Genomic DNA, 14,940 nt, shown 5'->3' with positions numbered 1-14,940 from the left:
TTTTTTTTCAAAACAGATTATAGCCTATGTCACTCGGGAATAGTGTAGCTTCTAAACAGTGACAGAATTTTTCAAATCGGTTCAGTAGTTTCGGAGCCTATTCAATACAAACAAACAAACAAATCTTTCCTCTTTATACTTATTTATTTACTAGCTGACCCGGCAGACTTCGTAATGCCTCAATCGATAAATAAAAAACCTAAACTTTTGTATAAAATAAACTTAAAACAAACAAAAGAAATCCGTCCGACGGGGTACACATCAATGGAAAAAACAAAATTGTTATTTTTATTTGATTCCGACCATTTTCATATTTATCTACCTTCTAAACCTTCTCTGCACTTCCACAAATAATTCAAGACCAAAATAGCCAAATCGGTCTAGCCGTTCTCGAGTTTTAGCGAGACTAACGAACAGCAATTCATTTTTATATATAGAGATTATTTATTTATGATGGCGCAGTACGATTAAGAGTCCACCAGGTTACTTATTTACGAACGTGCTATTTCTGCTGCGAAGTAATAATGTGTTAAGGTTTCAAGTAGGACATAGAAGTGAAAGGTTACTTCTGTAAGTGGCGTACTCTGTGTGTATCAAGACGTGTTCGTCGAATGATGATCAACTAGGGCCAGTCCAGCCGGTAGGCAGCGGCTTGGATCTGCCCCTGGCATTGCTGACGTCCATGGGCGACGGTAACCACTCACCATCAGGTGGGCCGTGTGCCCGTCTGCCTACAGGGGCAATAAAAAACAACTATTGCTGGTGGCAGGACGTCTTGTGATGGTTAGGTACCACCACTGTTGTACTGCACTAAGATTCTAGAACTCACGTTTCAAGTTGGGTGGTAACCACTTAACAATAGGTGGATCGTGAGTTCGTCCACCCATCGAAGCAATAAAATAAACTCCTTATTAAATTATAATAGCAAAACAATAATAATATTTATAGCAATAGATGTAATAATAGAGAAATAAGATTTAAAATTAAGCCTTATTTAAAAAGAAAAGTTTTTTTTTATTGCTTAAATGGGTGGACGAGCTCACAGCCCATTTGGTGTTAAGCGGTTACTGGAGCCCATAGACATCTACAACGTAAATGCGCCACCCACCTTGAGATATAAGTTCTAAGGTATAGTTACAGTAGTTAAGCATTACTGCTTCACGGCAGAAATAGGCAGGGTGGTGGTACCTACCCGTGCAGACTCACAAGAGGTCCTACCACCAGTAATTACGCAAATTATAATTTTTGCGGGTTCGACTTTTATTACACGATGTTATTCCTTCACCGTGGAAGTCAATCGTGAACATTTGTTGAGTACGTATTTCATTAGAAAAATTGGTACCCGCTTGCGGGATTCGAACACCGGTGCATCGCTACATACGAATACACCGGACGTCTTATCCTTTAGGCCACGACGACTTCAACGACTGTAAGCAGCTTGCAGCTCACGGCCCGTTGCGTTTCCAATAGCATCACAACCGAGGCCTCCCAGCGCTTGGACAACACCAAAGCTACCCCCCTTGAACATCCCCTTGAAAATGAAACTCGCAAAATTATAATTTGCGTAATTACTGGTGGTAGGATCTCTTGTGAATCCGGACGGGTAGGTACCACCGCCCCGCCTATTTCTGCCGTGAAGCAGTAATGCGTTTCGTTTTTAAGGGTGGGGCAGCCGTTGTAACTATACTGAGACCTTAGAACTTATATCTCAAGGTGGGTGGAGCATTTTCGTTGTAGATGTCTATGGGCTCCAGTAACCACTTAACATTAGGTGGGCTGTGAGCTCGTCCACCCAACTAAGCAATAAAAAAAAACAAATGTCCTACGCACCCTTTTAATCTTCTTCCCGTACATGCTCCAGAAGGTGACTTTAACTTGAGTGGGTCTACCGGTCCTGGCGTCGAAGACCCGGCAGCTGTCGAACGGGGGACAGTAGAGGTGCAAGGAGACAGCGCCGTCCACGTGCGAGGGGTTCTCCATGCGGTGCAGGCCAAGAGCGTCTGAGGGCACGAGCGATGTCGCATGTTGAACAGTGAAACTTTTTAACACGCTTTCATTAGCTTCAGACGTATGTATGTTTGTAACGGAATCTTTGAACATGATTTTGACTCCCTTCAAAACGACGGATTAACTCGAAATTTGGTATACTTATTAAGGACCGGAGACAATTCAATATTAAAAAAAAATTGATAAAATATATATTGAGAAAGTTGAAATTCAACTAAAAATAAAAATAGTTTAAAAAACTGATAAAATACGCTTTTACAGTAAAATTATGATTTCTTACACTATTTTTAATTCAAATTTATTAAAATTTATTTTCTATTTTTTAGTTGGATTATCTATAAAAGCGTATTTTGTTAGTTTTTTTAAACTATTATTTATTAGTTCAGAAAAAAAAGCTTCAACAAATTCGGCAATTACATATTATCGACTTACCATTTATGTAACACACATCATTCACTTCTAATCTCGTTCTCCCTATTTCTTTCATATCTTTCAAATCGTAATAATCTTCGTCTTCTTCGCCGCTATTCATGTGACTATCTCCCTGACAGCTGTCATTGTGACGTTGACAGCTGTCATTATAGTCTGTGCTCATCGCGGTGTGGTTGTCGCAGTTTTGGTCGCCCGTATTTGCATTCTCTTTGATGGTTCTTAGCACTTCGGGCTGGACATCATCAGGCCAGTCGTATCTGTGCAAGGAGAATGTAATAAATCGCCTGGTTGCTTTAGTGATCGTGAGTAAAACCTTAAAAGACCTCCTAAAGCTCGAATTGAGGAAACTATATAGCATCACGCTAAGATCAATACGAGCGGAGTACTAATAAATAATGTTTCAAAATCATTTTTTTTTTGAGAGCTTCCGCTGGATGCGCTGCGGAAACGCTTAAAGTTTCGCTAAAATAATGAATGACAGAATTGTTCTCACTTTAAAAAGTTTAAAAAAGTTCAAAAAAAGGTTGCGACAGCATATGTCTATATTTTTAAGACCTTATTTTAAGATAAGGCTCACCGGTGAGCCCCGTGGCCTGAATGAAAAAACTCGATTCTTCTTGTAAAAAATAAAACGCGCCTTTGATTACAAAGATAAATGTTGCTAAAGCCAACCTTTCATCCTTCGATATAATGACAGCAAAAAATTGCGTGATTCAGCCGTTATAATAGTTTTGTGTCTGACAAAAAAACACAAACACACAAACACACACACACACACACACGCGCACACACACACACACACACACACACACACGTACGTACTATATTCTTACAGATCGTTCTTCCTGGTTAACTTACTTACCTGGTGACTTAGCACTGAACCACTGACTTTTGTAACACAGGTTTTCCTAGCATAAAAGTCAGGGAATATCGTTATTGTATACCTCATAAAAAAGCGATGTACATTATTATACTAGTGTTGAGAATTCTTGTACGTGTTTGTATTTTAAGAGGCTTGAATAAAAAAAATATAATATATACATATTTTATAATTCCAAAATTAAGAATACCCGCAGCCGTGAGTTCAAAGCATCAATGTATTGCAAAGCTTCTATTCCGAACCGGAACGCACTGTATTTTTTTTTTTTTTTTTTTATTTCTTAGGTCGGTGGACGAGCTCACAGCCCACCTGGTGTAAAGTGGTTACTGGAGCCCATGGACATCTACAACGTAAATGCGCCACCCACCTTGAGATATAAGTTCTAAGATCTCATTATAGTTACAACGGCTGCCCCACCCTTCAAACCGAAACGAATTAGTGCTTCACGGCAGAAATAGGCAGGGTGGTGGTACCTACCCGCGCGGACTCACAAGAGGTCCTACCACCAGTAAAATGTAAATGTAACCAGTAAATTTCACCAAAATGTGTTTGCATCATGCTCTATCAGCAGTACCTAATATCAATTAACGCAAACAATAACCTTACGACCCTTTAATCGAGTTATAATTAGGTTGAATCGTGACAACCGATCGCTAAATGATTCACTGAACTTGTCCTATCAATTAGTTTTATAGCCATGTTTTGTGTACAAATATTTTTGACGTAAAAACACATCGGATGATATAAAATGTGCCAACAAAAGTTTCAAGAATTGAATTCGGATTGACACTGTGCTAGTATCTATCGTGCTAGACACGGTCTTGTGGCGAGGCTTGGGGGAGGCCCACGTCCCCCGCGATCTGCTCTCAACACCTGCAGATCGTTGAGTCTCACATACCCCGAGCGCCCCCTAGGCGCGGGGACCTCGTAGGAGGTTCGGCCACGGCCCGAAAAAAAAAAAGTCTCATGTGCAACAGTGGACGTCTGTGGGCTGATAAGAAGAAGAAGATTAATGTTTTATTAAATAACCAGTACTCGGGAATCAAATCTATACTAATATTATAAAGCTGCAGAGTTTGTTTGGTTGAACGCGCTAATCTCAGGAAGTACTGGTCCGATTTGATAGCTCATTTATTGAAGAAGTCTATATCTGGTTATCTAACGTCACGCTAAGATAAGAGCCCCAATGAAGACTATTACAAAAACGGGGTACTTTTCCCTTTTGAGAGCTTCCGCTGCGTGCGCTGCGGAAACGGTTAAAGTTTCGCTAAAATAATGTATCACAGAATTGTTCCCCTTTAAAAGTTCAAAAAAAAGTCCGCGATAGCATATGCCTATATTTTAAGGTTGGCTCACTATAACGTTTTTTATGCTAACCAAATTTGTTCTATAATAAAGCATTATTTGTGAAGATGTTTTTATAAAGATGATATTAATTAAATTATAATTATTAATCACATATATTAAAACAACATGTTATGAATATATTGACCGTGATCACTGTTGATGTTAATTTAATGACCTTAGTGAAATGCTCATTTCCGTTGCGATTGAGCTTCGCCTACACATTCCGACTTTTTTTTTTCTTGCTTAGATGGGTAGGCCAGCTCACAGCCCACCTGGTGTTAAGTGGTTACTAGAGCCCATAGACATCCACAACGTAAATGCGCCACCCACCTTGAGATATAAGTTCTAAGATCTGAATATAGTTACAACGGCTGCCCCACCCTTCAAACCGAAACGCATTACTGCTTCACGGCAGAAATAGGCAGGGCGGTGATACCTACCCGCGCGGACTCACAAGAGGTCCTACCACCAGTAATAAAAAACTTATTCAACCAATAAACAATGGTGTAGCCGAGAAAACCCAAACGAAAACAATAGTCGACATAATGACGTTTAATATGCAAATAATTACATTGATTAAAATAGATTTATTATTGTAATTAAAGCAATTAATATTGTGATAACGAATAACTATACAAATAAGATTGCATCACTTGTTTTCATATTTGCGTAATTAATTGATTAAATGAGATTCTGTTGAGTGATTTTTTTACTATGCCAACCAGAGATGACACCAGAGCATTGTGATAACTTAACCCATGCATCAGCCCGCTGAGTTTCTCGCCGGATCTTCTTAACGGGTCGCGATACCGATCCGGTAGTAAATTCATTCGCGAAGCAGGTGCTCTTGAGTTTTTAGCAAATCCCACCCCTCCTGGCTGAGCATTTGCTCGCCCAACTATCCTGGTGAAACTGGAAAGGCCTATGGGCCAAAAAATCGCATGTTCAAAAAAAAAAGCATTGCGATATCAATCTCTGAATTCTTCCCTTGACGCAAGAAGATAGCTATTGTCGAGCCTACAAAAATTCGCATCTACATAATTATCAGTGATCTACTAATTAAATATGACAACCGCTTTGAAGGAATGTGTAAATATTAAATTGATAAACGGATTCTAAAATAGAAAGGAATGTTTTTTCTATGATTGAGATTATTTTACTTTAGCGCAAGTGTACTGGAGAGAAGTAAAATATCTGCATTATGTTTCGTAACGTTACGACTATTGGGTGGATGAGTGAAAGAGACAACTAGATGCTCCCACTAACTACGTGCCCAATACTGACTTGGCGCGTCACTGCAGGAATGATTTTGGTATTGTCGATAGCGAAAGCCATTATTAATGGATAATGTCTGGATGTTTTGGATCGAAAAATTGAGGGCATTCGTCTGACCCATCAACGAGTTAGCTGTAAAGAGGTTTCTGTGTTAAGTCTCAATCGAATTTTGACCTACAAATTCTGTAAATCTTGACTGTAATACTTAATATGTCTATTAGATTTTTGTTGTTTTACCACTCTACTTTGCCCGATGACTGGTGGTAGGATCTACATGTTACTCTATCGCATCATTGCGTCACTTTGAGAAGGCGGCACGACTTACGTACCCGATCCTGTGGACCGAATGGTAAACAGTCGACGTCGCCCTAAGCACGTCATTACGGATCCTCCCGATCCATTAACTGTGCTTTTAGGTATCTCAAGCACCGGTCACCGTCCTCGCCGAACCTGTCGCTTGCGACGAAGGGCTCGACGAGTAAATTAACCCATAGACACAGCACACTAAGTTGACGTGGGAATGAGGCGTTCGCTCCTGGCCTTTTAATTTTTCATTATTATTATTATTATTTTTAATTGTATTGGATGACTTGTTTTTTCCTTTATTGTAAATATTTCTATTTATTAAAAAAAATTTTTTTGAGAAAAAACAAAAAAGAAAAAGCCCGCTGAGTTTGTTTCGCCGGTTCTTCTCAGAACTGTGGCTTTTTTTGGAACCGGTGGTAGAGTTAACATTGTTATTTATATTTTGACATTCAACAAGTGTGTCATACTGACATCTAAGTTGAATTAAATGATTTTGAATTTGAATTTGAATTTCTCGCCGGATCTTCTCAGTGGGTCGCGTTTCCGATCCGGTAGTAGATTCTGCGAAGCACTGCTCTTGCTAGGGCCAGTGTTAGCAACACTCCCGGTTTGAGCCCCGTGAGCTCACCTACTAGTTCGGTGAATCTAGAATAACCCCTCGAGGTTACTAGGATAGGTAGGAGAAAAAAAAACCCGTTTGCGTTGCGTTGTGGTAATTAAATGTATTTATTGTTTTGAGATATTAATTGTACCCTTTTTTTTCTCGTGGGCGGAAGGAAATCCTCATGGATACCCAAGGGCCGGGGCCAAAGGGCATACCCGACTCCACTGAGAAAGTGTCTCAATGACACGGACTAAAACCTCCCTCCTTATCTGTCCCTTTTTATTATGGGACAACCTTTATCCCTGTGTTAGTCATTAGACATTTTCAATTTGCATGCTTCTTTTTTTTTTCAAGTACCCTTATATTAGAATTTAACGACTTGATGAGAAATATAGAATTGATGCGTTGCTCTTGGTGGGTGGATTTGAAAGAGGATTGGTGTAATGGCGAACGTCGCTCGCTAACATTTTGACGTTCAGAAACTGAACTGCCTGGTTCCACGACGAAGCAGGCTTCTGGTGTGTTGGCTCGCTTATCACAATTGAGGTTTCGCCCAATACCCCAGCTTTTTTGTTTTTATTGCTGAGATGGGTGGACGAGCTCACAGCCCACCTGGTTACTGGAGCCCATAGACATCTACAACGTTAATGCGCCACCCGGCTTGAGATATAAGTTCTAAGGTCTCAGTATAGTTACAACAGCTGCCCCACCCTTCAAACCGAAACGCATTACTGCTTCACGGCAGATATAGGCAGGCGCGGAGACCTTCGCGATTTCATATCTATCAGCTGTTGTAACCGTGTAACATTAAGTGAGTGCTTCGGAATAAAAAGATCATGACCATGTGGGCAATCAATAATTCCTTTTTTTTTTTATCAAATATCGAAATTACTCAGCCGCGTCTGAGACGACAGGTATGCGCGATAATAGACGTGTGTTATCATGTGATACGGTATTTGAATGTTGACCTCTGTAATCTCAGGGTTCTCTGTTGTTTCCACACAGATTGCTAGAAACATCGGCCCGGCGATAACGGGTGAAGATTTTCATGTAAATATTACGTGTTGACTGAATGATTTTTTTTTACAGGGTTTTTTTGTTTTCTTTTTCAGAGAACTGGCCGCTAGTGGAATGTATATATATATATATATTACTAGCTTTTGACCGCGACTCCGTCCGCGTGGTATAGGTATATTTGGCATAACACAAAATTTTTACCCCTACTTCATTTAGGTAGAAAGTGGAAATATTTTTGAATTATAGAATGTTAAGGAGCTATTTAAACCCCTATTTTGAAACATTCTTTATTGGTGCTCCACTTGTATTGGTCTTACCGTGATGCTATGTAGCCTATAGCCTTCCTCGACAAATTGGCTCTCTAACACTGAAAAAACTTTTCAAATCGGACTAGTAGTTCCTGAGATTTGCGCGTTCAAACAAACAAATTCTTCAGCTTTATATAATTAAGTATAGATAAAGTATAGATGAGTATGCACCACATAACAAACAATAAAACAGCCCCCACAAACCGTGACAGATTTGTCTAAATTTCTTTTTTTCCTTACTGGTCCTTCTTTTTACTGGTGGTAGGACCTCTTGAGTCCGCGCGGGTGGGTACCACCACCCTGCCTATTTCTGCCGTGAAGTAGTAATACGTTTCGGTTTGAAGGGTAGGGCAGCCGTTGTAACTATACTTGAGACCTTAGAACTTATATCTCAAGGTGGGTGGCGCATTTACGTTGTGGATGTCTATGGGCTTCAGTAACCACTTAACACCAGGTGGGCTGTGAGCTCGTCCACCCATCTAAGCAATAAATAAATAAAAAACACTAGCCCTAGCAAGGTAGCAAGAGCAGTGCTTTACTGAATCTACTATCGAATGGGAATCGCGTCCCACTGAGAAGGTCCGGCGAGAAACTCAGTGGGCTGTGTCTACACACAGTTGTAGTTTGATCGAGTTTGTGTGTACGAAAAGTTTTAAATTATATTTAAATTATACTTCTTTAGGCGCGTTATGAAAAATTGATGAGAGTGAAATTTTACGATGCGCGCGCACCGTGACACAAAATTAACAGAAATGAAGTTGCCCACTAAATCGCTCATTACAATACGACCGACGTAGCTTGGCGAGTCTGAATATAGCCGCAGGGGAAGTTTCCGAACCGTACCGAGAATTACTGAATTTATACGATGTCAAGAAAAGGGATGTCCAATATGCGTGTTTGAGAATGTTGTTTAATCGATTTTTTTTCAAATTGATTAAAATTTAAATAAAAAAACAAAATAAAAAAAAATAATAAAAATAAAGTATAACTTCTTACGCGCGTACATAAGTACACGCACCCTTTTTTTGACTCAATTTCCACGTGTCGTTGATATAATTTAAGCTAATTAAGCTTTTAATCCCATTCTCTCGGATCGTTTGGAACCTCTGGGTCTGCGGAGGGACTTCGGTTCCCTCTGTATTTTGTACCGTATGTTCCATGGGGAGTTCTCTGAGGAATTGTTCGAGGTGATACCGGCATCTCGTTTTTACCATCGCACCGCCCGCCACCGGAGTAGAGTTCATCCATACTACCTGGAGCCACTGCGGTCATCCACAGTGCGTTTCCAGAGGTCTTTTTTGCCACGTACCATCCGGCTATGGAATGAGCTCCCCTCCACGGTGTTTCCCGAGCGCTATGACATGTCCTTCTTCAAACGAGGCTTGTGGAGAGTATTAAGCGGTAGGCAGCGGCTTGGCTCTGCCCCTGGCATTGCTGAAGTCCATGGGCGACGGTAACCACTCACCATCAGGTGGGCCGTATGCTCGTCTGCTTACAAGGGCAATAAAAAAAAAAAAGCTAATCTTACGGTATGATCGGTTCACGGTCGTCTGTGTGTGCGCGTCACCACGGAAAGTATAAACCTTTACGAAACGTCAGAGATAATGAATAATTAATAGCGAATTTAAACCGTAAATTAACTTTTGATAAGTATAATTGTTCATTGAATTAAATTATTATTATCTATCTATCTATTTATATAAAAATGAATTGCTGTTCGTTAGTCTCGCTAAAACTCGAGAACGGCTGGACCGATTTGGCTAATTTTGGTCTTGAATTATTTGTGGAAGTCCAGAGAAGGTTTAAAAGGTAGATAAATATGAAAATGCTCGGAATTAAATAAAAATAACAATTTTGTTTTTCTTTTGATGAGTCCCCCGTCGGACGGATTCTTTTTGTTTGTTTTAAGTTTTTATTTTTCGATTGAGGCACTACGAAGTCTGCCGGGTCAGCTAGTAGCATTATAAAATACCGCAAATCGTTATATATCGATGGTCTAATTCAAGGGAAAGTTCTAGAATAAGGGCGTTCCGAGTACTGGTAATAAACCTTTAAGTACCTATATATTATAAATCCGTCGGACAGCTCGAAGATGGCAGATCTTTTTTTTCCTATTTACTCAACACTTATTCTTATATTTTGGGTAATTCACACAATACCTTTATCGTGTGTAAGCTATATTATTGTAAAGCTTCACCAAAATCCATTAAGTCAGTAGTTTTTGCGTGAGAATTACAAACATACATCCATACATTCTTACAAACTTTCGCGTTTATAATATTAGTAGGATAATGCGTATTCAATTGATTAATGATGTATGACTCATTTTGCATTGTTCAAGTCGATTTTCTTTATACGTATAGTACTTCTTGGTGATCTGTGACGTTATCAATATTAATTAAGTTTGAGCTATGCGACTATTCTTTGTAAACGTCACAAAAAAGGACCATGCCATTGAAAGGTGTCAACAGCTGTCAGTGTCATCTGTCGGTCATAGAACTGCGACTAGAGCAAACATCTGGCTTTTTTTTAAAGGGTTTTATGACCTGGTAACTAAGACCTTTAAGTCGTGTCTTATTTTAATTCATGTTCTTAATTTTATGAATAATGTATGAAATGAAATGAAGATGATTAATTTGAGACATGAATCAACTGGGATTAAATGAAATGAGATGAGATGATATGGGATGACATATAATCTCAGTAAAATGGTGGTCATTTACTGAGATTTTTTCAGTGGAGTTTTTGGAGGATCCCAAAAAGTTACGTCCAGCGGCTTTGTTTCATTTTCCACATTTGTGCAGTTTCACAGATATTAAGCAGTTAATAAACCACCATTATTACACATTTAAACCCGAAAAAACACTAAATAGACAAAATAAAACAAATTACACAACTTCACTCCTCGCGTTCTCGCCAAAAAGTCCGCAAACATCTGGGCGGAGTTAGAAACTATAGATTATACTTGTTAGAAACTGCCACTCCATAGACACAGCCCACTGAGCTCCTCGCCGAATCTCCTCAACGGATCGTAGTTTCGATCCGGTGGTAGATTTTTTTATTTCCCTTGTAGACAGACGAGCATACGGCCCACCTGATGGTGAGTGGGTACCGTCGCTCAAGGACTTCAATGCCAGGGGCAGAGCCAAGCCGCTGCCTACCGAAGAAGACATGCCGCCACACACCTTGAGATATGAGTTTTAACATCTCAGCTTTTACAGTGCCAACGGCTGCCCCACCCTTCGAACCGAAACGCGTTACTGCTTCACGGCTGAAATAGGCAGGGCGGTGGTACCTACCCGTGCGGACTCACAAGAGGTCCTACCACCAGTCCAATGTGTTCTTGTTCCAGATGAAAATTGGAAAAATATTTTCGTTAATGAAGAAGTAGCCGTGAACCAACCTGATCTCCTCAAGGCTTCCGCTCAGTAGCTTCATGAAGCAGTGCGAGTCGGCGTGGTCGTGGATCGCTGAGGCGTGTCCTGGCCCCCAGCAGAGGATCATGATGTTGAACGCCCCGTTCCCAACGTCGACCAAGTTCCTTGTGTACCTAAACCGATTATAGGAATTTAATGTGAATTAACGCGATGAATATTTTAATGGACCATAAAAAATAAATAATAGTTTAAAAAAACTAAAAAAATACGCTTTTATAGAAAATCCAACAAAAAAATTTAAAATAAATTTGAATTCAAAATTGTGTAAGAAAAAATGATTTGATTGTAAAAAAAGTTGGTTAAAAAGTGCGTTAAAAAAAAAAACCAAGAAAAGCGAATTAATGAGTGCATTAATAAAAAACCTAACAAAATCATGTTAAAATTAAATACGACTTCAATTCGTTGTTTTGTTACTCTGTTTTTATAATGGCTTTACGTGCTTATTAAACATGAATGCAAAACTATACGTATTAAAACTTGACCTATGAATCGATATAGCGATATTAATAGTGGTAGGTCATCCACGGTTGGATCCTGTCGTCATTACTACCGTGATTATATTTACTGGTGGTGGGACCTTTTGTGAGTCTGCACGGGTAGGTTCCCACGCCCGGTCTATTTCTGCCGTGAAGCAGTTAATGCGTTTCGGTTTGAAGGGTGGGGCAGCCGTTGTAACTATACAGAGACTTTAGAACTTATCTCAAGGTGGGTAGCACATTTACGTCGTAGATGTCTATGGGCTCCAGTAACCACTTAATACCAGGTGGGCTGTGAGCTCGTCCACTCATCTATGCAATAAAAATAAAAAGAGACAGTCCAGTTTGAGTAATTTGTAGCACAATCGCAAATTCGACCTCATGTCTCAAGGCGACGACGTTCACGTGATGTCTAAAGGCAGCCCACGTTCCTGTACTAAGTTTTGCTCATTCGAGACATTATTTACATTAGACAGCGGTTTGGCTGTACCCCCAGTAATGCTGATGACCATGGGTGACGGGCACTCACCGTCAGATGGGTCGTATGCTATTTTTTCTTTTATTTATTTATTGCCTAGATGGCTGGACGAGCTCACAGCCCACCTGATGTTAAGTGGTTACTGGAACCCATAGACATCTACAACGTAAATGTGCTACCCACCTTGAGATGTAAGTTCTAAGGTCTCAGTATAGTTACAACGGCTGCCCCACCCTTTAAACCGAAACGCATTACTGCTTCACGGCAGAAATAGGCGGGGCGGTGGTACCTACCCGCGCGAGCTCACAAGATGTCCTACCACCAGTTAATGTAAATGCTAAAAGGGCAATAAAAACAAATGGTTTCTATTTCATGATAATGCGCAAAAAGGTCGCATTCATTATGCCTGGAAACACCAAGGATGTCTTTAGGGTGTTAGTAGTAAAGCTGGATGGACAGACCCTAAGTAGGTTCATTATGTTGCAGCCTTTCCCAAAGTGACCGATAACGCCCCCTCGTCAGCGCTGGAGGCTTTAAGGGGGGCGGTAAGAGACCCAGAAAAAAAAGGGGGCGTTGTGTAGAGCTTGGGAGGCGATTTGTAATTTCATCTAGGAGTACTCTTAGACACCGACTGACCTCTCACTATAGTGGTTTTTAAGTAGATTAAAAAATGGGGGCGCTAAAAATCATTTATTCTCAAAGTGGTCAGTAGATAAAATAAGTTTGGGAACCACTGCTCTACGTGATGCTTGATGAAGCTGCCAAGGACTGATTTAGTATACTTAGATTTACTTCAAATTAAAAAAATATATTTACTAACATAGTTTCTTTAAGTTATTTGTAATATTAACTCACTATTAGATTAAAATATAATGTCTCGATATAAAATATTTTATTTATACTTAAGTTTCACAGTATAGTTACTTGGCAACAGATGTGCCTGTTGTTATAATTAGCAAAATCTGGAATCTTCTCACGCAATATCTACGTACACAACTCTTCGGGGGGCTGATAAGGATAAGACATTAAACAAACTTACGAACCACAATAACATATTTAATTGATAACACGTAATAACATTCTTATCTTACTAAAATATTTTGCAAACAGCATCACAGATCCATTATAATTATCAATGGAAAATATTACAGGGAAAATAAACAAGACGAAATCGATTCGTCTGAAGCTAAGCGTTGTTGCGAACTGAATTAATTAGTGGGACCACACTTTAAAAGATAAAATGTATAGTTATTTAAACTTCTATACTAATATATAAATCTACAGTGGTTTTTACGGATGTTCCGTTATAACTACTGAACCGTGCTTCCGATTGACTTGAAACTTGGTATCCATGTAGAAAATACATGTACTTAATGGATAGGCTAATATTTATATGAGTTTTGGACTCCCTACACCAGTTGCGGGGGCGTTAATGATGAGAATCTTTGTGAGGGTGAGAAATAATAATGTTAATTTTAAATGTCCAGCGAAGCGGACGGGTACAGCTAGTATAACATATATAATATATAAATCTACAGTGGTTTTTACGGATGTTCCGTTGTAACTACTGAACCATGCATCCGATTGACTTGAATCTTGGTATCCATGTAGAAAACATATGTACTTAATGGATAGGCTAATATTTATATGAGTGTTAAACTCCCTAATAATAATGACAATAAATAATAATGTTAATTTTAAATGCCCGGCGAAGCGGGCGAGTACGGCTAGTCAGAAATACATTTAGGATCCCGTCAACGCTTTTCCGCCTTCGCACAGGGTCAGCCCTATATCTTGAAACTGCTGTGTTCACAGCGTTTTTCTGACCATTTTCACCACTTGGCAACTCTAGAATGTGCCCATCACGGTGTTCCCTGATGCTTTTGTTACTGGTGGTAGGACCTCTTGTGAGTCCGCGCGGGTAGGTACCTTCACCCTGCCTATTTCAGCCGTAAAGCAGTAATGCGTTTCGGTTTGAAGGGTGGGGCAGCCGTTGTAACTATACTTGAGACCTTAGAACTTATATCTCAAGGTGGGTGGCGCGTTAACATTGTAGATGTCTATGGGCTCCAGTAACCACTTAACACCAGGTGGACTGTGAGCTCGTCCACCTATCTAAGCAATAAAAAAAGGCTTGATGTCCATGATAGTCAGCATCGTGGGCGGCCATTAGAAAAGCTTTCACACTGTAATATAAAGTTCTAGAACGAATTGCTCTATTATCTTTAAGGCCTTATCATCTTCAAATGAATAGTGGTCCAAGAATCATCTAAGTCACAATAAGATGGAGTCTTTTCTTGTCGTTTTGGCGTTATCATCAAAATTGTATTCAATTGTTTAGGACATTATTGTTTTAGTTGTAAAATATTATCT

General features: G+C 39.7%; 1 protein-coding gene across 1 annotated transcript in view; it reads right to left on the bottom strand.

The window, feature by feature from the left end:
* Positions 1-14,940, bottom strand: part of LOC114251996 (cysteine dioxygenase type 1) — a 28,882-nt gene that overhangs the window by 3,733 nt on the left and 10,209 nt on the right. Inside the window, exons 4-6 of the mRNA XM_028186458.2 lie at positions 11,580-11,726; positions 2,440-2,696; positions 1,831-2,000 (exon numbers count right to left, since the gene is read on the bottom strand). Of these exons, the coding sequence (XP_028042259.2) occupies positions 1,831-2,000; positions 2,440-2,696; positions 11,580-11,726 (574 nt within the window). The remainder of the gene's footprint in view (positions 1-1,830; positions 2,001-2,439; positions 2,697-11,579; positions 11,727-14,940) is intronic.

Source organism: Bombyx mandarina, chromosome 02 (genome assembly GCF_030267445.1).
Source record: "Bombyx mandarina strain Sakado chromosome 02, ASM3026744v2".
Classification (NCBI taxonomy): Eukaryota; Metazoa; Arthropoda; class Insecta; order Lepidoptera; family Bombycidae; genus Bombyx; species Bombyx mandarina.
This window is presented reverse-complemented; position numbering and strand designations above follow the sequence as displayed.